Genomic DNA, 26,556 nt, shown 5'->3' on the forward strand with positions numbered 1-26,556 from the left:
CAAAATGTGTTCACAATCTTTCCCTATCTTTTCATCATAATCATCCTGGGATTTAGTGAAGCAGGAATCTCTCATCCACGTCTAGTCTTCAATAAAGTGATTTAGGCACAGAAAGGATAAGAAATGACTTGCTTAAGGAGATAAACCAATAAGTAGGGTAACCAAGCATCCTGGTTTACCTGAGACTGAGGGGTTTTCCAGGATGTAGGATTTGTGATGCTAAAACTGGGAAAGTCCCTAAAAAGCTAGTCTGAGTTGGTCACATTACCAGTAACTAGTAGAATTAGGATAACAACCCAGGCCTTTTTTTTTTTAATTTTTATTTATGATAGTCAGAGAGAGAGAGAGAGAGAGAGAGAGAGAGAGAGAGAGAGGCAGAGACACAGGCAGAGGGAGAAGCAGGCTCCATGCACCGGGAGCCCGATATGGGATTCGATCCCGGGTCTCCAGGATCACGCCCTGTCGGGTCTCCAGGATCACGCCCTGGGCCAAAGGCAGGGGCCAAACCTCTGCACCACCCAGGGATCCCCCAACCCAGGCCTTTAACACTTACTTTAACACTTCTCTTCCCAGCTGAACTCATCAAGCACGCTTGAACTTCTCTACCTTGGGAATTCTGCTTTAAAGCCCTCTCTTCACTCAGCTTTTCTTGACTAATCTGAAGCTCCAGCTGCCCTAACCTTTCCAGCAAGCCCTTGTCTTTGGTATGCCAGCCTCAACTTGTTCTGTTTTTTACTTTATGTGGGTCTAAGAGTTTTTCCTTCCATTGGTCGTTCCTCTCTTTCTCAGACTGTGAGTTGTAGAAGAAGACATGGTGCTTCTCCCTCCTTCTCATGAGTGGGGGCTTCATAAATCCTGTTGCCTGACCGACCGGAAGCAAGTAGACATTCCAAACACCTGAACTTCAGGGTCAGGTATGTTGCCAAGGATCACCATTTTTTAGAGTTCAGTGATTATGTAAGATAAACAAGAGTCACTTGGTGCCAGAAACACAATTTGCATATTTATTGCATTTTGATGTGGATCATAACAAGAAACACATAACCTAGTACAAATCGATGACCCGTCTCAGAGAGCCCACTTGGGCATCCATGGCTCCCCAGTCGTGATAGCGCCTGTAGTCCCCCGGCCTCAGCAGGTACTGCCGCCCCCGGTAGTTGGGCATCTCGTAGAGGACCCAGTAGCCCTCCAGCACATGCAGGGAGTGGAGCTCATTGAGCCGGAAGCGATCGTGGATGCAGGAGCAGTCCTCAGTGAGCTCAGAAACAAGGCCCCCGTAGTCATCTCTCTCGTACAGCCTTATCCTGTGAGAGCTGGTCTGCTGGGACAATAAACAAAAGAAAAATCAATCATGTGCATCTCTGATCTCAGTAAAAGTGAGTCAGCCTGCATCTTCATGCAGCATAGTTTTCAAACCATCCTGCCGGATACATGTCCTCTCCTCACATTGTTGGTCTGACAAATTAGGAAGAATATCAAAACTGACTTGATCTTGAAACAAACATTGAAATAAAGGGAACAAAAGGGATTTCTTCGTAGGAAACCATTGGTTACAACCATATTTAGTGAGTCTGTAAGAGAGGATTTTAACTCTTTTCCATTATGGCTGCATATAACTGAGTCCTAACAAGCTTGTTTCTAACTCACTCTTCACACGTAATTTACAATTCGTATTTACTCTGAGTCCACATCTGACATTTTGCCAAGTAACTGGAACCATTTGAGATTCTTGCCTCAAAGAAATTCCTATTTTATTCGTGTGTCTTTTTGCATCTGCAAATTTCTCTAGCCTACTTTTGGTTTCACTTCTTGAATCTGCTTGTCACACCACGTAATTTGGTGTCACCAGCAAGCAGAAACACAAACTCGACGTGTTTAAAAAACATTAAGCAGCACTTTGATGAGGACCACATCCCACGAAATCCTAATTAATGATCTGTCTCTGACCCTCATAAGAGACTAGTTGATAATGACTCCCGGGAAACAGGGAGCCCCTTAGGAGCTGAGACATATTGTTCTAGTTTCTAGATCCTTCTGTCATAGAGACTGTATGGAAAACAATCACTAATACAGTCAGAGCACATCATGCCTATGTTCTCCCGTAGTCTCTTTGGTCTTCCTATCATTAAAAAATAATGACCTGGATGGGCTTTTTTTTTTTTTTTTTCCTTTTCTGAACATGGTGATTTTTATTTAGAGAGCGGGGATCAGCTAGGTGCTACCAAATTTAACTTTAGAGGCTGTGTTGTAATTTCTTATGCCTAAGAACAATCTTGTCCTAAGTAGGAAAAAAAAAAAAAAAGGTCACAGTGAGTCATAAGCCTGTTCACAATTTTTTTTTTTTTTAGATGCTCCAGAGTCAGGCAGTGCTATCCTTACTGTGAACACTCATCCCGAGTGGAAACAAAGGGACTCTTAGGAACAGGAATTTATGGCCACGGATCAGTGATGCTTTCACATCGGGCTGGTGGAAGCAAGACTCACGTAGGGGATGGCCTGGCAGGAGCGGATGGAGTCGCTGAGGCCCAGCCACTGCTGGTAGTCGGGGTAGTCCCCGCGCCGCAGGAAGTACTGGTGGCCCTGGTAGTTGGGGCGCTCGTAGAGCATCCAGCAGCCGCTGTCCACCCGGATGGAGTTGCAGCGGCTGAGGTAGGGCTGCAGGTTGGGGCAGTCGCTGCTGCACTCGTAGTGCCGGCCCTGGAAGCCGTGGTCCTCGTAGAAGGTGATCTACGGTGGGAAACAAGGGGGGGTGGCCAGAAGTCAGCAGGGGAGCACCCCCAAACACAGTAGACACTCCGCTGACGTGGCCTGGCACCTCGGGGGGCTCACCTTCCCCATGGTTGTTGGCCTCGGATGATCAGCGTCCAGTGTGATGGGGACAAGTGTGGCAGCCGGTATATGTAGCAGGAGGGCTGCTGCGTTGGCAAGAACAACACAAAAGGGGCCTGGGGGTAGTGCGTGAGGGGATTTCTATGTTCTCTCTCTTTTTTTCATTTGGGATCATGGGGCAGGGGGCTCTCATTCTCTCTGGCATTTTCGAGTTCTCCTCACTAGCTCCAGTGAAAGGAATTGAGGTCAGCAGAGCCATTATGACCTTGGAGACAAAGGGCGCACTTCTCATCCTATGCAGCTCTCTAGAAAGACATTACATGCCCAGCATTTTGTGTGTTTGCCTATGGAAACTGCTGAGATGGGGTTGGTGGTTCCATCTGGGGTGACTCGTGACAATCCTATGAGTTCCAGAAGGACTTGAAGGGGTAAAGGTGACCAGAAAAATCCTCTGATTGAAAGGCAATTACATTTTCTAAATTACTTCCTTGATATGATGTGGTTTTGATAAAAGTATTTTGCATATGTTTATGTAGGGGGAAAATATTAGAATGGTGTATGTATATACCAACACATCAGTGATGGTTATCAATAAATGGTAAGATTATAGATTCTGGTTTTATGTTTTTATTTCTCCTTTTTGCTGTTTTTGATTGCCTTAATTTTTACCATAAATATATGTGATGCTCATGAAATGAAAAATAAACTCCATTTGTAAACGTGTAACTCTGAGTTGCTGGGGGAAAGCAGCAAATTTTGAAAATAAGTATAATTTGTTCTGAGATTAAATGCTTCTCCTTGGACTAAAAATAAAGAGATTTCCCAAGACTCTGTGAGACGCTCTGAGAGCAGGAAAACATACAGGATCCTTCCATTCCTCTCTCTCCCACCAACCATTTTCTAGGGTTGCTTTTCTTCTCAAAACTAGCAGCATACTCTGCCTGAGTTTTCCCTTTCTGGAGCATCACTGTTTCAAGTAACTTCCTAAGTAGCTTTCTCCATTGCTGCCACCCTATTGATTTAGAAGCACTCCTCAGCTATGCAGGGGTGCGGGAGGCCTTCAGTCCCCAGCATCTTGGTCATCTGTGGGTGTGCAGAAAGACGGAGTCAAACACCTTCGTGGTTTGTGACCCACGGAGGGCTCTGAAAAGGTATCCAACCGCAGCTGGCGCTGAGTGTCCACAATATGATTTGTGAAGGTCCTTGGGCAGCAAGTGAAGCAGACGTGCAGATGTCAAGAGGACAGATAGCAGTGGCCACAAAGAAAAAAATGTTCCCTCCCAACTGGCAGAGCTAGATAAAAGGAAATCAGGCAAAGCTATAGGACACTAGATGGAGTACCCAGGGATCACAAGTCACTGAGGCATCCTCTGCCTCTTCCTAGTGCTGCAGGCCTACTGGTAAACCTCAGTTACAACCATAAATGAACCCATGTGGAAAAGGCAGCATCGGTCTCCCCAACCACAGCACCACATCGGAATGCCATTTCCAGGAAAAGCCAACAAACCAAACACTTGTTTTTGCACATGTTCAAGACAACTGTTCTGCAGAAAGGTGGCACATCAAACCCTTAAGAGTCACATTCATTGGGTCAAATTGTTACCACGTGTATTTATAAGCCAAACCACATGCCTACTCAGCATTTTGGAAAGTGTGGAAAGACTAGAACATTTTCTTTTTCCTAGTAGTTATGATATTTACTGAAAGAAAACCCACACTCATTTTTCCTTTAATGCTTTATTGAAATGATTTTAAATGTTTTCACGTGAGAACCGTATAAGGCCAATGAATGACAGGTTCATTTTATTTCAGATCAAAACTTGGGGAAACTGCCTCCTACTCCTCCACTCTGCAATATTCAGTGCTAAACATTTGTGAAATGTGCTGCAAAGCCAGTCTGCTCTAACATAGTAATACTACATATTCTCAAAATTCTCCAACCTGCGGTATTCCAGTTACAAGGAAGTAGCATAAGATATACACTTTTTAAAAAAACCTCAATATAGCCATACAATAAGATTCTAAGAGGAGAAAGCCCAACATCCACAGTAACACTTCAATAAAATTTGCACCAAAAGCTAACTATAAAGAAAAACGTGCTGGCAAGAATTGCAGTGTTAGGATGATGTTTCTTTTCTTCTCCCAGAGACTTTATTATGAACATCCAGGTGCAATTCCAAGTCTCTAAGTGACCTGCAAGATTAAAAAAAAAAAGATTTTGGTGCACAGACATTAGCTTCAATCTACAGGAAGTTAAGGTCAAATATCAAATACTAAGTTACTGACAAAGATGGATTAAAATACATGTAGGGGGGCAGCCCCGGTGGCTCTGCGGTTTAGTGCCGCCTTTAGCACAGGGCCTGATCCTAGGATCAGGATCGAGTCCCATGTCAGGCTCCCTGCATGGGGCCTGCTTCTCCCTCTGCCTGGGTCTCTGCACCTCTCTCTCTGTCTCTCATGAATAAATAAATAAAACCTTTAAAAAATAAAATAAAATACATGTAGGTACAAAGGAACTTCCATGGAATTGTTCTGAGAGGTTTGGAAATAGTTATATTTCTCAACTAAATACAATATATGATCCCGCACTGAATCCTGTACAGAAAGAAAAAAAATGTTTAGAAAAGGACATTATTGGGTCAATTGACAAAATTGGTATATAGATGGTACATCAGGTAAAAGTATCAATATTAGCTTTTATGAAGTTGATCATTATACTCAGGTTATTGGAGGAATGACTTTATTCTCAGGAAACACACTGAAGTATATAGGGGTATAGCAATATGGTGGTTATCACTCAGATGGGTCAGAAAAAAAATTTGTATCTATTTACAGGGAGAAAGAGAGAACAAAAAGAGAGATGAAAGCAGGAAGAATAGTGATGCTAATAGAGCACAATGCTAGCATTTGGTGAGTCTGAGTAAAAGGTATATGAGGGCTCTTTGTGCTATTCTTACAATGTTCTCCTAAGCTCAAAATTATTTCAAAATAGAAACATAAATAATAAAAGCTACACTTCTTTTAACTAACCTTACCCAAAGCAAATAATTTCTTTTTGTGCCTGAGCAGTTGTGTATTGGGCTTATATAGTATTATTTTAAAATGTTATATATTGCTTTGAATTTAAACTTGAGTTGCCCTCCCTCCATTGCTGATGGAGCGGTGTTGACGTCTCCAGCTATGATAGTGGAGCTAGTGATTTCTCTTTGAGGCTCTATCCATTCTTACCTCATGTAGTTTGATGCACTGTGGTCCGGAGCACACGTGTTAAAGATTGTATGTCTTTTCAGAGAATTGACCCATTACGTAATGCCTTTCTATATGCCTGATAATTTTCCTTACTTTGAAGTCAGCTCTGTCAGAAATTAGTATAGCTTTTTCTTGCTGTTGATTAGTACTGGCATGATTTATTTTGTCCATTTACCTTTAATCTATATATGTCTTTATATTTGAAGTGAGTGTCTTGTAGATAGCATATAATCAGGTCTTGTTTTTTTTTATTCACTCTGACAATTTTTCTTTTCTTCTTCATAATTTTATGATGACATTTTTCATACAGAAAAGTTGAAATATTTAAACAATGAAGATACAATATGCCCACCACCTGGATTCTGTAGTTAACAGTTTGGATTTCTTTCTCTCTGCTTACATTTGCCCATCTGCTCCTGTATGCTGTCTACTTTATCCACTAGAGCTCTTAGCATATGAAATCATATTTGTTTCAAATTCCTGGTCTGAGAGTGCCAACATTCCTGCCATACCCATTTGCTCTGTCTCTTTAAATTATGTGTTATGCATTTTAGTATACCTTGTAGTTCTTTCTTGATAATGAGGCATGAGGTTCTGGGTAAAAGGAACGCCCTAAATAGGTCTTTAGTGACGTGGTTGGGGGGGGGGTTGGGAGAGGAAGGGAGGATTTCTAGAGTCCTAGGATTAGATCTGTCTTTGGTGAACCTGTGCCTCTGGACTTTGAACCTTATAAGTTGTTTCTCAGTTTCCTCTCCTCCAGCTGGGACAGGATGAGAGCTGACTGGAGTGGGTATTTCCCTTCTTCTAGGCCAGTCAGGCTCTGATAAAACATCAACAGGTTAGGTTGTAGTTAACTAGTTGCTCTCTTGTATTTAAGAATGATTCTCCCCCACTCCCCACTCCTACCCCCGCTGCTCCCCAATATTTGCTTTGAGAACCCAGCAGAGCTCCTGCAGGTAAATCTCACAAAACTGTAGGTACCCTGCTATGACTGGGTACCCCTGGGGTTTTTAACTCTCTGAGTTGTCTGCCCTGAGGTTCCCGTGATTTGCCAGTTGCAGTAAAGATTTCCTACTCCAGCACTGTATCTGCAGCAGCTTCCACTTGTGAGCCTTTGCTCTGGTAAGCCCTAACTCCCTATATTCGCCCGTGGTCTCTCCAACCTTGGGGGCAGAGATTTGCCCTCTGACCTTCTCTGTCCTACAGATCCAAGAGGAGTTGTTGATTTCTCAGCCAGTTCAGCTTTTTACTTGTTAGGACGAGTGGCAGTTTGTAAATTCCTTGCTCACGGAACCGGAAACCAGAATCCCTCAAAGTGCCCCCTCTCTGTGTCTTGTTCTGATCCACAGTATTATGACTGTCAGGAGCGGTAGGAACAAGAGCATTTGTATTATTGCTAGCCATGGTCTTGGCTGTTCCACATATGTTAACTCATTTAGCCCTTGTAACAGTCTTCTGAGCTAGGTACTGTTATAATCCTTTAGAGATGAGACATGGAAGCACAGAGAGATTCACTTAACGAATCATGCCAGTTATTAAATGAGAGAACCAAGAGTCAACTCTGGGCTGTGTGACTCCAGAGTCCACACTCTTAATCACCATGGTTATCTGTTTTCTCGCTCTTTGGTTACATCCTGTCCATTCCAAATCCATTTCCTGGTAATGTGCTCAATATCGCCACTTTCCTAGGATATGGTGTTGCTCATATTCATTTTGACTAATAAGTGGGTTACTAATATCAATACAATATAAAAGAAATCTTTAAAATGATTATCCAAAATACCTGGATTGTTTAAAAAATTCCTCCCTTTCTTTTACTTTATGAAGCACTTCTGTGGCTGGAAATAAATAGAAAATTCTGAATGAGGCATTGTTTTATCTTGAGGTAGAAAAAGTTGTTCACCAGCTAAAAGACATGATATAATATCCATAAAACATATGGATAAAGAAATGAAAAACTTCAAGCAATAAACTGTGAAAATATGTTTTCCACATATTTCTAAAAGGATTTGTTTATTTATTTTAGAGAGGGAGAGCAAGCGAGTGTGTGCAAGTGAGGGGAGGCCAGAGGGAGGGAATCTTCAAGCAGACTCTGTGCTGAGCATGGAGCTCCATCTCCTAACTTACGAGATCATGACCTGAGCCGAAAGAAAGAGGTGGATGTTTAACTGACTGAGCCACCCAGGCACCCCTTTCCATATGTTTAGTAAAAATATTTATTTCATTAATTTCTAACCAGTCAGACACACGTATATGCATTGATATGTACAACAAATATTTAAATATTACAAGAAATAGTAACAATGGTTATCTCTGAGGAGTGGGACAGGGGTATGGGGAAGGGGGAATTCTTTTGTCTAAGAACTCCTGTTTCAGAGATCTGGTTTTTTCATAATTAAGTTTCAAGTCTACGTATCTCTCTCTCTCTCTCTCTCTCTCTCTCTCTCTCTCTCTCTGTGTGTGTGTGTGTGTGTGTGTGTTTGCCTGTGTGTTATTTCTGGAGTTCCTTTTTCCCCCTGTTGTTTTTACTTTCTAAAACTTGCTATCTCCAAAATCCTATTAAAACAACAACAACAACAACACTTCATCTTACTTAAAACAGTTCTTTAGTAACACAGGTATGATTCTAGAAAAGCTATGCCTTCAAATATCATTATAGCAAATATTTTTAAAAGAAAACTCAGGATAGTCAAGATTTCTCAATAGTGAGGTTGTCATGTTACTAGAATAACACTTATTAATACCCTGATGTGACCAAAGAATTCAGGAAGTTCCTAAAGCATTTGCTATGATAAGGTTACATTTCTCACTGGTCGATAGCTTGCCTCTAAAACCTGAGTGCATCCTGGGCCCTCCGCGGTCCAGTCTATTCAGAGATTCACATTAAAACAATGCCCAGTACAGCAACCAAACTACATAATAAACATTTTAATTTTCACTCGTGTTTCTTGGAGCAAGCCCAATTGATAACCCAGTGGACCAAGTTTCAAGATTCCCTTTTCCCTTTCCTACCTTACAAACCTGTAGCTGGCCCACACCCTCTTGTTCAACAAAGTCCTAAAATATCCCAGACAGCCAGCTGTACCACTTTTCTGATTCTCTGCCCTCTTAGCTTTTATTATGTTGAGTAACTTGGTCTTCTGATGTTTTTAAAATTTCCTTTTCACTTTGCACATTAGAGAGCCCAGGACTGGAAGGGCAAAGAGGTCTCCTGCCTTTCTCCTTGTCTCCAGTCCTGTGCATCTCTGACCTTTCTCCGAATTCTGCAGCATAAATGTCCCAGGAACCAGATGGGCAGGGCAGGAGCAGCAGAAATGCAAAGCAGGCAAAGACAAAATTTCATTACTGAGAGAGGGACCAAGAAGAGAAACCTTTAGGACAGAGACATTAATATAAATCTCCTCAACACACTTACTTGAATCAAAGAATAATAGCTGATTAACTTGTGAATAGTATTTCTCAAGTGCTAAAAGATAATAATGGTTAGTATTTGTTTGGGGTTTACTCTGTACCATGCACTAATCTAATCACTTAAAATGCACAATCCAAGTTATTTATCCCAACAACCTGGAGAGTAGATACCCTTATTTTTCCTACCTTGTAGAGGAGGAAACTAAGGCATAGAGAGGTTATGTAGCCTCCCCAAAGTCACACAGCTAGTAAGTGGTGGCTTTATTTAGACTCAGACCCACAGCATCTAACTCCAAAGGCTAGACTTTTACAATATAAGTAAAGTACGCCCCAAAACTTGTTATGAGTTTGGTTCAATTTACATTTTTAGACCTACTTTGTTCTTTGGCTGGGTGTCCAAAGATACATTTTTTGATGATTTCCACGCTGTGGCATTTGCTTCGCTGCTGGTGGCAGTTTTATTTGTCGCTCCCCTTCTTAACTTGACACCTAGAGACACGTGTGGTTAACCGAATCCACATAAAAAAAACTTTAAAATAAGTGAGTCCACCCACAGTTTTAGATTCTTCCTTTCTAGAGTGCTTTGCTCCCGTCACTAAAGAATCTGAGAAATAAGACTTTCCTGATTTCTATAATGAAGGGAAATTAAGTCATGGATCCCTCTGACTTGTTTTTTCTTTATTCAACTGGACAGAGAAGTCTTATTACCATAATGACTTTGGTCTTGCTTTGTGGGTTTATTTCTTAGTTTTACTTAAATTTCCATAAGCAGGTGCAAGTAAAGAGGCTTACTCTGTTTGCGGGCGTATTCTGCTGCTTTGGGTGCTGTTAACATGGCGAAGGGATGCAAGGAGAGGCGGAAAGGTGAGGCTCGGGGAACCTGAAAGGAAAACAGTCCTATTTTTATTTTCTAATTTAAAAAAGTATTGTATTTATTTATTCATGAGAAACACAGAGACATAGGCAGAGGGAGAAGTAGGCTCCCCGCAGGGAGCTGATGCTGGACTCGATCCTAGGACCCCAGGATCACTCCCTGAGCCAAAGGCAGATGCTCAACCACTGAGCCACCCAGGCGTCCCAGCAGTCCTGTTTTTAAAAGCTGCGCACACTTTGTGCTGTTAGCACCTGCTAGTTATAGCACCTGGTCTCTTGAACCAGCCCATGGTCCTCGGACAGCACCAACCATCCGTGGGTGACTCCTGTTTCGCATGGCACACCTGTTCATATACTGCCCTTTGCTCCCACTCCCGGTCGCCTTTGCCCAGGATGCCCTTTCACACACTGATGCTCTTCACATTGTTGCCTTTGACCTGGGATAACCATTTGCACCTTTTCTGCCTAGAGGCTCCTACTTTCCCTTAGAGATGTAGCTCACATATCACCTTTTCTGAGATACTTGCCCCTTGCTTCCCCACCCCCACTCTCCTGTGCTGGCACCCTGCACCCCACCTTATCTCAAGGCAGAATTGCTGACTCTACTTGTCTGGGAGCTCAAAGCATGTGCTCATGTAGGACAACCCCAGTGTGGGGTAGTTAGTTATAACCCACTGTCTGCTGCAATACACTGGAAACTTCTACAAGGTTAGAACTGTCTCTTCATTCATTCCTTCCTTTGACAAGTTTTCAGTTAGCACCTACTATGGGCCAGACCCTGTGTCAGGAGCTATGGTTACTAAGAAAGACAAGGCTCCTGCCCTTCTGGAGCTGAGGAGGTGCAAATGATAGACGATTAAACATCCAGGGTAATCATACATTGTGATAAGTTTAATATATAAAACAAGATGATGTGCTAGCAAGTGACTGGACAGCCACCACTTCAGACAGATGGTCAGAGAAAGCCTCTAGAAAGAAGCAGTGCTTCAGCTGAGATTTCCAGAATGATCGACCACCAGCTAGGGGAAGAACAGGAGAGGAGTGCACCAGGCAAAAGGAACAAGAAGGTATTCTTAGAATAGCCTGCATTTCCAGACACAGAAAGGAAGCCAGTGTGGCTACAGCATAGTGAGAAAGGGGAAATTATAGATGGGGCTGAGGAAGGAGGCAGGAGCCAGATCATCTGGGTCCTTGTTGGCCATGGTAAGCCATTGAAATATTTTTAAGCTGTAGTATGACAAGGTCTGATATAGGTTTTAAAAAGATAAAAATAAAAATAAAAATAAAAATAAATAAAAAGATGACTCTGGCTGCTGTGTGGAGAATGGGTTGGATTGTGGAAGCAGGGAGCCCAGTTAGCTAATTTGACTTTTTCTCTCCAGTTCCCTAGGGAGTGCCTAGCACGTAGTACACCCTCAAGTATCATTGACCAGTAGAACAACTACCATTCTAGTCCAGCAATAGTGGTTAAAAGCATGGACTTCAGTCAAACAGGCTGTATGAAAGTGCACAAGGTGTGTGACTTGGGCATGTCACCTAATTCCTCTGTGCCTGTTTCTTCATGTGATAATAATAATACTGGCAATGACCTTATAGGGTTGTGGTAGGAAATAAAAATTTAGTATATGTAAAGTGCTTAGAATAGTGCTTGGCACATAGTACAATATATTGACTTTTAAATTAATGATAATAATAATTATTATTATTTATATTTGTCATCACCACCTCCCTCCCTGACTCATCTCTCTCTATTGTGTAGAATAACCCATGGCAACAACTTGACCACCATTTTCTTTACAAGATCCTGCCTGGAAACAGCTAATCATTTATTTATTTTTATTATTTATTTATGAGAGTCACACAGAATGAGAGAGAGAGGCAGAGACATAGGCAGAGGGAGAAGCAGGCTCCATGCACCGGGAGCCCGACGTGGGTCTCCAGGATTGCGCCCTGGGCCAAAGGCAGGCGCCGAACCGCCGCGCCACCCAGGGATCCCGGAAACAGCTAATCAAAGAAGTAATTAAAAAACAACTCATTAGAGCCAGGAGGCCTGAAATAATTAATATCCCTCTGCAAGATCAATAATTTTCTGCTTTCTCACTGAGATTCAGGCTTCATATTTATAGAATTTATTTCTAAGGAGCAAGATATGGTTATACAATTCTCTTTATGTATACATTTCAACAAATATGCTGTTTCATCAATAGGACACCCTTACATGATGTATACCAAAAGACAAGAATGATATCCATTTTTAAATAATAAAATACCAATTTTTAGATAACGAGGTGGGTAGAAAATTTTCCACCCTATCATCCAAATTGATAATGATCAAGTTCCCGCATAATTGGTATTCCTTCAAAATAAATAGAAATATGTATTTCCACAATTTGAGTTTAAGATAATTGTGTGGTTTATATATAGGTGGGAAGTTTTTGTTTTAAAGAAAGGTACTATAGTTATGTATTATTTTGCAATTTTCAAGAAGAATGACTGACCAGAGAGCCAGGAAAAGCCTGTGTCCCTGACAACCCTGCGGAACTGTGCTACCGGCCCTGGTCTGCCCACCTCTGGCTCCTTCACGTGAGAAGTAGAGGTGTTTTCACGATTACTATAGGTTTTTGGTTGTCTTATACAGAAAACATGAGTTAAACAATAAATGAGGTTATGTTCTCTTTGTTGACAGAATAGTTTATAGCTATCTGGGTAGGGGCCCTTCTAAATTTGATCTCAGCTTTCTATTTAAATGCCAAAAGTATTTATAGAGGGGAGCGCCTGGGTGGCTCAGTGGTTGAGCATCTGCCTTTGGATCAGGTCATGATCCTGAGGTCCTGGGATCAAGTCCTGCATCAGGTTCCCTGCAGGAAGCCTGCTTCTCCCTCTGCCTATGTCTCTACGTCTTTTTGTGTCTTTCATGAATAAATAAATAAAATCTTAAAAATATATGTATATAGAGTTTATTTCCTATCTACATTGTAAAGAATTAAATATAAGCATAAAGGATGGTCTCCCACTTCAAGAAGTAGATAATCTATTCAGAAACATGGCCCTAATATGCAGAAGGTGATGAAAGGAGGCTTTGTATTAGTTTGGGGACAATTATGGCTATGGGAGCAGCCCTTCAGAATAATGTATACGAAGTCCAAGAAAAAGAGAACTGGCTTACATGTCGTTCTCCGTGCATTTGAAGATTCATGCTTTTCATGCTCTAGTTCCTTATCCACTGGGGAAGATAGAACCTGATAATTTTAAAAGTCACTTCTAGCTCAGATATTCATAAGTCCTGATAATCTGATGGCTCATGCAAACAGTTCCTACAGCTTCCTATGTAGTTCATATGAGAAATTATTTTCAAAGTAGGATGAAATTCAAGTCCTAAACCTAGAGTTGATACTACAGTCTTTTTTTTTTTTACTTTAAAGCTATTTACTAAGGTCATCGTTGTATCAGTATAGAAGTATTATTACAATTATTTCTTGATTCATATTCTTTTGAGGTGCCAAATTCTGTCCAAAGCACATTCAACAAAAATTTCTTCTAGCTGGAAGTGGGAAGAGAGAGAGAAGAAGATGGAGGTTTGTCATATAGGAATGTGCACAAGAAAGGCCCTGGATACATCAAGGGATGAAGAGTATAGATTTTTTTAAATTTGAGACAGAGAGAGCGAATGAGTATTAGCAGGGTGGGTAGCAGAGGGAGAGGGAGAATCAGGTTCTCTGCTGAGCAGACAGCCAGATGCAAGGCTCAATCCCAGGACCTGGGATCATGACCTGAACCTAAAGCAGACACCTAACCAGCTGAGCCACCCAGGCGCCCCAAGGGATGCAGAGTATAGAAGTAATCTTCATCTGCCTTTCAGCCTTGAGGACTAATTTACTAAAATGTCATTTGGTTTCACTGAGACAGAAGGTGTAGAATTTCTGATTCTAAATGTCAAAACAATTGAACGTATTCTCACGACAGTCATATTTCTCCAAAGTAAAATTAGGGCACATCGTCTGGAAAGACAGTTGTACTGTCCAAGATGCTTTTCAAATGTGGTTGGGATCATGCAACATCATATTTTCTAAATGTTTTAATGTTTGTGAAGAGAAAGGGCAAATTTCAAATAGGAAGAGTACTGGAAAATCTAGGACTTTACTGATTATATTTTTAAAAATTGAGGCTCTGTGTAAATTAAAAGAAAGAAAGAAAAATGACCCAACCAAAAAAAAAAAATGGACGGAAGATTTTTAGCAGGCACTTCACAGAAGACGAACACAGAAATAGTTATTCATTGGTAATCAGAGGAATATGAATTTAAACCACTTAACAGCCACTTAACAGACTGACAAACTTAAAAAGCCTGAAAATAGCAAGTTTTGGTGGCAACCAGATAACCTCACTGCAGGTAGAAGTGTACATTGGTACGACCATCTTAGAAAACAGTTTGGCTTTATGGAGAGCTAGAGATGCTCATACCGATGAGGTGGTGGGGTCACACCTAGACATAGGCCATACAGAAATCCTGTTACTGTACACAAAGAGACATGTAAGAGAAATCATCCAAGTGTCTAAAATAGAAGAATATGTAAATAAATTGTGGCGTACTCCTATAGCAGAATATTATGGGCAGTAAACAGTGTGTAATGTCAGAGATGAATTTCTGCAACATAATGTTGAATGAAAAAAGAAAGCCATGGAATAAAACATCTGCTTCATTTGTAAAGACTGCTTTTTATATTACTTCTATCAAGTTCAAAGAACATGCAAAACTAAACAGTATGTTGATGAGACATGCATATGTGGTAAAATTAGAAAGAAAGACAAGAAAATGGTAAACGCTTGATTCTATATAGTGGAAATATAGAGTACCAGGAAGGGTAGGGGCTGGAGAGGACGCAAGGGGAGCTCCCAAACTCTTGATACCGTTCCATTTCATCCACTTGGTGGATTTGTTGTTTGATTGGCTTTTATACTTTAAACTTATATTGTAAGTATTCATTTGGACATAATGGATATTGAAAGCATGGTTTTCCACCTCTCATCATAAAGATCTGCCAATATTGAACTTTTGTGTAAACCCAATGGATCCTTCTCCTTATCATGAAAATGCTTTTCATTTCTGGGTCAGCATCTTTCAAGAAGAGAAAACACTCGGCAGATTATTGTGGTAAGTGCCTGGAGGTAGGGCTGCAGAAGGATGTGAGGGGAAGACGAGCCTGCTGCAGGGAGGCCAGGCTGCTGTCAATGGACTTCTGTGGATGAGAGGCAGGAGTGTGGGTGGGTTTGGAAATAATAACACTAATGTTGAAGGTCCGCCACCCCATACCAGCATCATGCACCTGATGTGTATGGCCTCCCTGAAATGCTCAGAAGGACCTAGCATACTTTGGTAAGTGTAATCATGCATATTTACATGTAGGGAAATAGGGAATCAGGGAAGTTAAATAACTTCTCCAACGCCACACAGCTAGCAAGTGGCAGAGCTGGAACTGGACACCAGTCTGTTTGCCCCTGAAGAGCGTGCTTTGGACTTGAGGTGGAGTTAAATGATGGTTGGTCAGACTTTGGGGTGTGGCTGCAGGAAGAGAGAGGGTAAGTAGAGGTTCTGGTGTTCTCCAGTCACCTCTCCTTGTCTTTCTCTTCTCTTTGCTTGTCTTTCCTTCCTCTTTCTCTGACAAATGGAACTGAAGAATATTTTTATTGCCTGCTTGCTTTGTTGAAAGCAGATTTATGCTTCTTTTTCTTCAGTTTAAAATTGAGCAGGCTATTTTATATTTATCTGAAGCTGGTTGTTAGTAACAGTCATTTGTGTGAGACCCTTAGTTGATTTTTTTTCCCCTATAGGTCCAACATCCTCAGCAAAAAAATGGCTCCCTGTCATCAAATAAGAGCTCCCTATCAGCAGTAGAACTTGAGGATAATAGACTTGGTGACTAACACTGAGCCCATGATGCCTTTCTGTCACCAGGTGGCAGCAAATACTCCTGAAGAAAGCCATTAAGCCAATGCACAGCCCATATAAAATTGTGCAGCCAACTTTAGTGGTGAGAACTTCTACATAATCTCATTAGTATTCTACAGGGCTTTGCGCTCTTGCTTGGACAGGATCTTAGCTGTTGCTTAGGAGACATTTTATCCAAAGGAATCATTTTATTCAAAGGAATTCATATACATGCAGCAATTAGAGAAGAATCTTTGTCAATAACTTCTTTTGAACAACCCCATCTCCCAGTTAAAACAATTTTTTGAAATTATATTAAACCTCGAAAGTCTGTTTTAAAATAGCTCTTACAACTTAATATTCGAAATGCTACATTTCCATTGAGAGGTTCTATCAATTTCTGATTTAAGATGTGAAGGAGGTCCCAGAGTTGAGCTGATATACAGCCACAATAGAGAGGCCTGGGCTGGTATTCTTGAGGTAGGGGGAAGCCTGTGAGGTCCACAAGGGTAGATGAGCCTTGCATTCTCGTATTTGTAGCTCGAATGGTATCATACCCTATGTGATCATTTGGTGTCTAAAATAGGCAAAGTTTATATTATGTTGATAATATATATGATGCTTGATGAACTATTTAGTTATGTAGAGCAGTGGTTCTCAACCAGCTGTGATTTTGCTTCTTAAGGGACATTTGGCAAAGTGGAGAGACATTTTTGGTTGTCACATTAGGGGGAAGCTATTGGCATCTAAAGGGCCAGCAATGCTGCTAAATATCCCACAATGGACAGGACAGCCCCCCAGCTCCACCCCTACACAAACAACAAAGGATTATCGGAAATGAAGTGTTGAAAAACCTTGATTTATAGAAATATAGAAGAAATCATATACCCAAATCCCAAGTACCAGAACCTTAACTATAGTTATTGTGTTGAGGTTACCATGTGCCAACCACTAAGGGCTCTACTGGTACTAATTCATGTCATTTCCCACAGCACTCCCTTTTTCTGGTTCCAATTTTTTTTAAGATTTATTTATTCATGAGAGGCACACACACAGAGAGAGGCAGAGACACAGGCAGAGGGAGAAGCAGGCCCCATGCAAGGAGCCCAATGCAGGACCCAATCCCGGGACTCCAGGATCACACCCTGAGCCAACGAAGGCAGGCGCCAAACCACTGAGCCACCCAGGGATCCTCTGGTTCCAATTTTTATGATGAAATTGAGGGTGATGGAACTTAGAAGGATTCTTCTGCTTGCAGTTGGCTCTAACCCAGGCAATCTGGCTTCAGAATCCTCATACTGAACCCCTACCCAAGCTGCCTTCCAGTTACAAACCTATAAATGAGCTGAGAGTCATATCCTATAACAATATACAAATGCAGGTGTTTGAAGGAATGCCCTCTCCATGTTAGTATTTTCTATGGCCCTTTTGAGCTGGTCATTATGTAGTCTATGTACACATCTGGGCTTTTTAGTTTGAGTCACTGACTGTGAGAACAAGACTGTGCATAACCAAACAGGGAATGTGCTGAATAAAATCTATTTACTGAATAAGTGAAAGACAGGATGGATAGGCAGCAATTGGCCTGCCCACCTCTAAATAGCATGGTTTCCTATTCCAGCCCTTTAAAATGAAGCTAGCTAGTTGCTTACAAAGGCCAGAGTTACTTGGACACCTGTGTTTGCAAACTTTCTTGATTGATAACCGAACCAAGACTAGAAGGGTTCATAGGGCCATCCCCTCCAGGATGTGATTTTCCATATTTGCCCTTTGACCATGTGAGTTGAGGTCAACCAGTCAGTGCATGATGCCTGCCCTAGCCATCCCCAGGCACCAGAAGATGTGGAAAAATACAATGGCTGAGCCCTAGGGGGCTGGGCTGGATAGTCATGTGTATATGTTAGGAGGGTTGGGGAAAGGGGCAGCCTTCCAGAGGGCAGCCTGGAAGGGGGAAAACTGCGGAAAAAACCAGCAGAAATGAAGCACTATGGTTTGCTTGGCTCTTTAAGGAACCAAAAGAGCTGGGATATCTTTAAAAGCACAGAATAGCTTGGTCTCTGAGGAGTACTGGACCTGGGGTAGCTTATATGTCAACCAAGGTAGAATGTCAGCTCCAACATAAGATACAAGACCTACGAGAAAAGTAATCTTGTCTGACTTGTTCACCATCAAATCCTTTGCACCTATAACTATATTGAATGAATGAATGAATGAATGAATGAGGTTTAAACTAGGGTGATCAGAAGAAAGGTGCTGATGTCCTCTGTGACCAAGGGACTTTGAGTTTCAGGACTAGAGCCAGCTTACATATGGATTAAAAGTGACGAGGCACTCGGATTCAAAGTTTCAACACTTTTTAGTAAATTCTTGACTCTTCAGCTGGACCTGGTGGGCTCTTGATTTTATGAGACCCCACTGTTTGCTGTATGGTCTACAGGTAAAAGAACAAGAGAGGCAGGCATTTCTGTGGCCATAGCCCTGCCTCTGCCCTGGCCTTCCTGCCAAGTTGTGGTGGGAATCAAAAGTGACAGTGTGAGCAGAAGGTTGGGTTATTAGGGTATGGACTCTCTCTCTTTCCTCTCTGCCTCCCTCCCACTGCACAGTCCTCCAGCTCTATCCCCTTTTCCCTTTTCTAGAGGTATCTAAAGTCAAATAGATCACTGGTTCACCTCTAAATACTATCTTATATTTAATGTTTACTAAATGTTCATATGACTGTAAGTAGCAAAAACTGAACTGGCTATAAGGTTAATTCAGAATATTAAAAAAATTTTTTAGACCAGTATATGAAAACTCAAAGAAGGAAAGGGATCTAGGGCTCCGTAGAAGTGGTGTCCGAAGTGGTGTCACTGGACTTCTGATAGTTGTTGCTTCTGTTGTAATGTAAAGGACTCTCATGGGAAGGAGAAGAGTGATGGCAGCAAACTACAGAATTTATCAGGAGATAGAAACTTGCAGAGCTTGTCCTAGTTCTAAATGTCCTGGTACATCGTGCAAGAGGAGCACTTGGACTTGCCAAACGTACATTACAAAATGTGGAAGTGAGAAATTCTGCTCACCAGAAACAGAGGCAGAATCTAGACTCTAAGCCTGGTGCTCTATTTGCTGCCTTTACTCAGCCTTGTGCAAAATACGTTTGTGATTACGAACAGCCCTCACATAAGCAAATCATTTTACAAAGACTTATTATCCAACTAAGATATGGCTACATCTGGTTTTGTACATTTTGATGAAAAAAAAAACCCTGTTGTTTCATGCAGTTGAAAATGTTAAAAACACATTATAAATATATAAAATAAATTCTTTCTAAAAATCTCTTTTATTAGATAGTTTCAGATCACTCTTACCTTAGTAGCCCCAGAATTGGTAGAAGAATCAGCTCCGTATATTTTAAAGACTTCCTCAATTGGGATACTGTTCTGTTAAAAAAAACAACAGCACCAACAAATGCATTATCATATCATGGCTTTTCTCATATTACAAAGCAAAGAAATCATAGCTCTGGTGTGTCTAGTATCATGCTTGGATACCATGGGCACTAAACAAATAACTTCTGAATAAATGGATAAATCAGAATCTCAGTATTATTATATATGTCTTTCATTCTTGTGTGTTTGTTTTTGCCTCTTTTTTTTTTAAGATTTTATTTATTTATTTATTTATGAGAGACACAGAGAGAGGCAGACACAGGCAGAGGGGGAAGCAGGCTCCATGCGGGGAACCCGATGCAGGACTTGATCCCGGGACTCCAGGATCACACCCTGGGCTAAAGGCAGATGCTCAACTGCTGAGCCACCCAGGCGTCCCTCAAGGACTTTTCAATATCTTTAAAACTGAAACATTTAATATTAGTAAATCCTAAGCATTTAGAAAGATCAGTTGAAAAATAAAATAAATATGCATTAATACCAAAATGCACATAATAAATATGAAATCTCCATATATACAAATAGTGTTCTTTTTCCTTACCATTAAGATTCCAGCGTAAGATGATAAAATCATTGCTTCTCTTTCTTTCCGGTTTGGATATACAGGTCTGTCATGAAATGGCATTTTCCTAAGGGAGATAATGAATAAATAACAATGGAAGGCTTATTTTTTTCTTTTTGACACCTAGTAAGCTTATAATAATAATCCATAATTAATGTCCAATGGCCATGTGTTATGCACTTATTTACAAAATTGAGGTGGTTAATCTGCCATCAGTATAGTACACACTTTGAATTTGCAATCTTGCAACAATGGTGATGAATTTGCCTTCCATGTTTTCACCACTGCCAAACACTGGCCACTATGGTGGACAATTATGGTTTTGCCAATCTGTATCCTCTTCCCCTTCTGTGGCAGAACTCTCCCCTTCTTGCTGGGGTAACCACGTCACCACTGTAAGCCTATCTGCTTCTAGGGAAGCCAAGGACACCCCTAGATTCCAAGGGTAGAAAACACACTGTGGACTAAGCTAGTCAGAGTATTCCAATCTCCCACCCTCCATCGCTGGATAAATCAGGGGCTGAGGCATGACTGAGACACAATTCTGTGATATTTTTCTTAAACCTATTTTCCTGTGGACTGAATATTGTGACAAAATGGACTGAATGAAGAATAAGGTTCACCATTGAGTGGCTTAGTCTGTAAAGGATCAGACTGTTGATTTCAGCTCAGTTCATGATCCTAGGTTCCTGTGATTGAGTCCTGAGATGGAGCCCTGCCTTGGGCTCTGTGTTGAGTGTGGAGCTTGCTTGGGATTCTCTCCCTCTCTCTCCCTCTGCTCCTCCCCACCACTCAGGCTCTCTTTTTCTCTCTCAGAAAAAAAGAAAGAAGGAAGGAAGGAAGGAAGGAAGGAAGGAAGGAAGGAAGGAAGGAAGGAAGAGAGAGAGAGAAAGAAAGAAAGAAAGAAAGAAAGAAGAAAGAAAAGAAAGAAAGAAAGAAAAAGAAAGGAAGGAAGGAAAGAAGAAGAAAGAGGAAAGAGTCCAGAAGTAAATCCTGATGACATAATTTGAGTTTTAAATTAAGTCATGCCTAATGTAGACCTACTCCTGGACTTTTCAAATAGAGTCAATAAATTCCTACTCTCCTCCCCTTTTGAGGGGGAGTGCTTAAGTCTGTTCAAGCTAGATTTTCTGCTTATTACAACTAAACCTTAATTGATATAGCTATCCAGGACAAGGTATGTGTTCTAAGGTGATGGAACAGAAAAATAACTGGCCTCTTGAGTAAGCTATTAAGTCCTGGCCTCATTAGTTCCTTATTTTTACCAACTGAGTGAGTCTGCCTGGCACACATGGAAATGCCAATAGTCCTGGAAAGGATTCAAACAGCTGTAGTTCAAAAAGCTCAGCTCAGGTATATGTCTAGTTAAATGCTTAAGAGGTTGTGTTTGATAGTCCTTAGAAAACAACCATAGCCCTTACCCACAGAATTGACCATTTTTAAAAAAGATTTGTTTATTTGAGAGAGAGAGAGAGAGAGAACACAGAGGGAGAGGGAGAAGGAGAGGGAGAGGGAGAGGGAGACTTCCTGCTGAGCGGGAAGCCCAACTTAGGGTTGGATCCCAAGACCCTGAGATCATGAACTAAGCCAAAGGCAGATGTTTAACTGACTGAGCCACTCAGGTGCCCCAAGAATTGACCATTTTAAAAATCACAGCACATGCACAATAAAGCACAGTTATATTTCTAAGATACAACATTATGTGTGAGAAAGATCATCTGACAGAAATCAGCAGAGATGCAAAATATGTAAACATGTATATGTTGACAACTATGGGGTCTCTTTAGGTATCTAGCAGGCAAGGGATACTCACCCTGCAGCATTTTCGAACAGAGTGCCTCATGGTGGAAGATGCCAGAGAGAAGCTTTCTCTATCACTACTCATAGTCATACATTTTTTTAAAAAAAGAAGGAAAAAAAAAGAAACTCTTTCAACTCACACTTTCTCCCACTCCAGCCAAGTTAAGTCTTCTGAGTGATCCAGCCATTGCAAAGCAACATTGATGGCCAAGTCATAGTGTGCCTGGAAGCGGGAAGCACAGACAGCAAAGGGATGGGCTTAGACATTGGCTGGAGCACCCCCTGGGCCCAATGACTATGGCATTGCTAAGCCTATTCTACTATTTTATGATGTCTACAATGGGGGGGACCATCTACTATGTCCAGTAACCTGATGCTCAGACAGAGATTTGAGATTTATTTAGAAATCTTCAGTGATCACATTTACTTCTCACTAGGGCCATTTTTAAATTTTTGATTCATGGTGACAGGAAAAGAAAGGATAAATTCTTAGAAGGAAACTAGGAATCAGGGAATCTAGGTTCAAATCTAGATATTGCCAACAACTCACAATATATCCTTGAGTAAGCCACTGAAGTCCTCAGGGCTTCAGTATCCCCAAGTTTTAAAATAGTAAAAGGAGAAGGTGGGGGAAGAGGGCCACAGAGAACAATTTTGAATTCTGTGAGCAGAACATCAGAAATGTGCTCTCAGGGGGATCTTGGGAGGCTTCCAAGAGGAGGCCCTGGTGGATCTCGGGCTTGAAGAATGAGAACTTCTCTAGGTGGAGAAGGACATCCTGCGTGGCAGGGCCAGTATGAGCAAAGGACTGGAGGTAGACCTGATAAGAGTCTTGTATACAGTAAAAAGTTGAGGACCAATTCGAATGTTCACTTCTATCCTATTGATCATCTTTCTGGTAATATCTAAGCATATTCACCTTGTCCCTATCAAAATATTCCTTCTCTCCTCTCTATACCCACCTCCGGAAAAGGGAAGGTTGGTTTTGTCTTGGTGGTATTAGATGGGTTCTAAGGTTCTAACATTGTCTAAATAATGTACAGTTGATCCTTGAACGCCCAGGGGTTAGAAGCACCAATGCCTGCAGTCTCAAATCCTCTATAACTTTTGACTCCCCCCAAACTTAACTACTAATAGTCTGCTGTTCACTGGAAGACTTGCTGATAACATACACAGTTAACACATATTTTATATATTACATATATATACTATATATATTATAGATTACATTCTTATAATAAAGTAAGCTAGAAAAAAGAAAATGTTATTAAGAAAATCATAAGAGAAAAAATATTTACAGTACTGTAGTATATTTATAAAAAAAAAAGATTCCGTGTATAAGTGGACCCGTGTTGTTCATGTTGTTCGAGGGTCAACTGTACTTATTTCTTTCATCAACTAAACCAAACTAGAAAACACAACAACAACAACAACAAAAAACAAAAACAAAAAAAAGAACAGTGATCAGTGGTTGAAACCTAATCCAAAGGTTGGTGTTTGGACCAGCAGCCTTGGCATCTCCAGTTGCTTATCACAAATGCAAATTCCCAACCCCACCCAAACTTCCCAAATCAAAAGGGCCTTGCATTAAGATCTCATTAAAGCTCGAGAAGCACTTATTTAATCGATTTAATTTCTCCATTGAACATGTGCACAGAGAAGTACTTTTAGAACGCCAAGGCTGAACTGCTTATTCAGCTCCAGAAAGTCAGGCAGGGAATGGAGAGGGGTGAGGGGAGGGGTGGAGGGAAGGGTGGGGGGAGGGGGAGGGAAGGGGAGGAGCAGAGAGAGAGGCTTTCTTCCTTAGTGCAAGAGGAGGAAACAGGTAAGCATAAAAAAGCTGAGGGTTGACTAATTTATTTGAATTAGATCTTTACATAATTTCTTAATTTCTGTGAAGGGAAGTTTCATAACACATCAGGAATCTGAGTTCCAGCATAAATAATGATGAAGGATTTTAGGATTATTCAATCCTTTGGTTTTCTCCATGAATGTAAATGGTAAAAAACAAAACATTATTATATTCGAGAACTACATACTTCATTTTGTCAAAAAGTTTTCAACATCATATATATAACATTTAACCTTGCACTCATTTGCTTTTTTGTCTTTCGAGGAGAGAAATAGCAAAAGTCTCATGACTTTTACATTCTCATTCTTTTTGCTTTCCGTGTAATGAGTTGAAAAGACCATGTGGAGGGACCTAGGATGAGAAGAGGAGGAAGAGGACATTTGGGGAGCATCACGATTAGCCTTGTTCACGATCTACATTAGATCCTTGTTCTGTCCCCTGAACACAAATAACACAAATGTGACTTGCATTGGCATGCCTTTCTTTACCATATCATCTAGAAAGGTGAGTTGCCTTCTTCCTTTTGGGTCAAATTCATTTTCCCGAAGTCTGATGCCAATATAATCTCCCCTTAAAAGCAAGAGAGCAGCATTGAGCCATTGGGAATGAGAGGGGAGCTCCGTCTGCAGAAGAACATTCTTCCCAACCCTCCCTCCTCCACCAAAAGACAAAGCCACTGGTGGCTCTGGTAGCTCAACTAATACTCATTTAGATTTAAGTAGCAATTCTGCAATGATATAGATTTAAGGCGTCTAACCACTGTGAACTTCAATCACATTTATCTAAAAATAAAACTCATGTAGTTGGAACAGAATTGATGGGAAAGTGGAGAGGGGCCTGACAACTTCCCACACGCAGAGGAGATCTTAAAACCAAAAGGATGGAGACCTGCTGTTTAAAACAAAGATTCCCTTGCTGCCTGTGTTAAACTCAGTCAGAACGTCCAAAGTTGAAAAGTTCCAGCCCTGTGATGTTCTGTATGGATGTATCCTCTTGCCCTAAGGCCTTTTTCCCCATTAGAAGGCAAAGGAGGAATTATGCATAAAACCCAGGAATTCCTGTGGGAACCTTTCCCAGCTGCCCTGGGAGAAGAGAAAGGGGGCTACCCCCCCAGGGGAAGTCAGGAGAAAGGAAGGATAAAGGGTTCTGGGTCCCCAGGGTCCATCTGTACAGATCCACACTTGGACATGAAGTCAGTTCCATTTTCAAGGTCCGTACCGTGCACTTGGGGCAAGTTCCTGCCAGGGCAGTGGGGGCCGGGAGGGGTAAGTTTGTGTCTGGTTTCCAAAAGTTTTCTGAGTCTATTAAGCTAAAATTAATAAAAATTATCAAGTTTTGCTCTCTAATTCCAAAGTACTCTATCTAGAGTAGCCTAAATCTTATTCTTTGGATATAAAATTAAATCAGTTTTGAAATTCCAGTTCTACATGGAGAATTGACATTTCTGATAACAATTTTTTTTTACTATGTTGGCCTCCAAGCACATACATGTAAGTAAATATGTATAAAGTCATATATATTTTCTTCCAATATTTTTTAAGGACTTGTTAAAAAACAATTACTACAATAGGCGGGAGAAAGGACATCTGATGAGGACTGTGAGAAGGTCTTTGATAAAAAGGATGTTATTGTCATGCCTATAATGTATATGAACTAGAATGGCCTTTTTCCCCCTTTTGACGTGGTCTGTGTTTTTCACCAACCTCTTAATAAAGTCGCAGAAAAGCTACCGGGGGAGAAAAATTTTTTCCAGGGGAAAACTTGACTTTTTTTTTTTTAAGTTCAGATGTCAAGAAAAAGGAGATGAATTATTTAGTCAATAAGACTGACAATAATAGAGGCAGAGGCTGCAATTAAAATGCCGGGCCCTTGGGTACATCTTGCAGAAATCTCTTCTATCTTTCACCAGCAGGGCCCTTTTAAAGGTGCATCCTGAGCAGTACAGGCAATCTGGGCTGGGGGCTCAGCTGTTGGGCTCTAGAATGGGGGTGCCTCTGACACACACGATCCTGGTAGAAACGTCCTCTCAGGAGAGTCTGCATCCTCCTTTGCCCCACATGTGAGGCCTCTCAGGCAGGAGGCAGAGACTAGCTCATCTGGCTTTCTGCTTTACTGCAGGAATAGATTCTTCCTCAGATTTTTAACGCCCTCCCCCCACCCCACCTGCCAATATCCAGACCACCTATGACCTGCAACCCACCAGAAGCCTAGTGTAATAAACAAAAGTTTATTCTCAATCATACTTACAGGAGCTTTTTCATTTCCTTCTTTAGGAGCTTTCTTTCCATGATTCAAAGCTTGTCCAGCTGGGCAGGTAGCTGTAGCTTACACTGTACCTGATATCCTTGGGGAAGACCCAGCCTCTCTGAGCCTACAGGCTACAGCAGCAAATCAGAGAGAATTGGAATTGGGATGCTATCACTCCAAATACCAGTCATGGAGTCCTAGGCTCTGGAAGGGATCCGGGAGTGTGCAGAGCTCAGACCTCTTATCCAGCAAGTTCCAGGTCAGAATTTAACTGGCTGGGGGTGAGGAATGGGAGGGCAGTGCATTCATTGTACCTTGAGTTTGTCTGATAACCTTTTATTTTTTCCAAGTTTCCCAATATTCATCACTTACTTATCCT

The 26,556-nt window shown here is 41.3% G+C and overlaps 2 protein-coding genes across 3 annotated transcripts in view; both read right to left on the bottom strand.

Annotated features, from left to right (window-relative positions):
* Nucleotides 1-1,045: 1,045 nt before the first annotated feature.
* LOC129522936 (gamma-crystallin A) lies at nt 1,046-2,838 on the bottom strand. 2 transcript variants are annotated; one of them, XM_055345486.1, is made up of 3 exons: nt 2,830-2,838; nt 2,485-2,727; nt 1,046-1,318 (listed from the first exon to the last, which is right to left on the bottom strand). In XM_055345486.1, the coding sequence occupies exons 1-3, from the start codon at nt 2,836-2,838 to the stop codon at nt 1,046-1,048; spliced, it is 525 nt and encodes a 174-aa protein (XP_055201461.1). The 2 variants fall into 2 exon arrangements, with proteins under 2 accessions (XP_055201461.1, XP_055201460.1); XM_055345485.1 differs by having other exon boundaries at nt 1,046-1,321.
* Nucleotides 2,839-4,615: 1,777 nt separating this feature from the next.
* Nucleotides 4,616-26,556, bottom strand: part of CUNH2orf80 (chromosome unknown C2orf80 homolog) — a 28,520-nt gene continuing 6,579 nt past the window's right edge. The window contains exons 2-8 of the mRNA XM_055344993.1: nt 24,419-24,500; nt 22,219-22,301; nt 20,258-20,345; nt 19,636-19,707; nt 10,282-10,369; nt 9,866-9,978; nt 4,616-5,022 (exon numbers count right to left, since the gene is read on the bottom strand). Of these exons, the coding sequence (XP_055200968.1) occupies nt 5,014-5,022; nt 9,866-9,978; nt 10,282-10,369; nt 19,636-19,707; nt 20,258-20,345; nt 22,219-22,301; nt 24,419-24,500 (535 nt within the window). The 3' untranslated portion in view covers nt 4,616-5,013. The remainder of the gene's footprint in view (nt 5,023-9,865; nt 9,979-10,281; nt 10,370-19,635; nt 19,708-20,257; nt 20,346-22,218; nt 22,302-24,418; nt 24,501-26,556) is intronic.

This window comes from Nyctereutes procyonoides, unplaced genomic scaffold, assembly GCF_905146905.1.
Source record: "Nyctereutes procyonoides isolate TBG_1078 unplaced genomic scaffold, NYPRO_anot_genome, whole genome shotgun sequence".
NCBI lineage: Eukaryota > Metazoa > Chordata > Mammalia > Carnivora > Canidae > Nyctereutes > Nyctereutes procyonoides.

Excerpts from the sequence above, each read along its gene's own strand:
- LOC129522936 (XM_055345485.1), bottom strand. Across the intron at positions 1,322-2,484 it reads CCTGCCAGGCCATCCCCTAC|CAGACCAGCTCTCACAGGAT; the intron begins GTGAGTCTTGCT and ends TTATTGTCCCAG.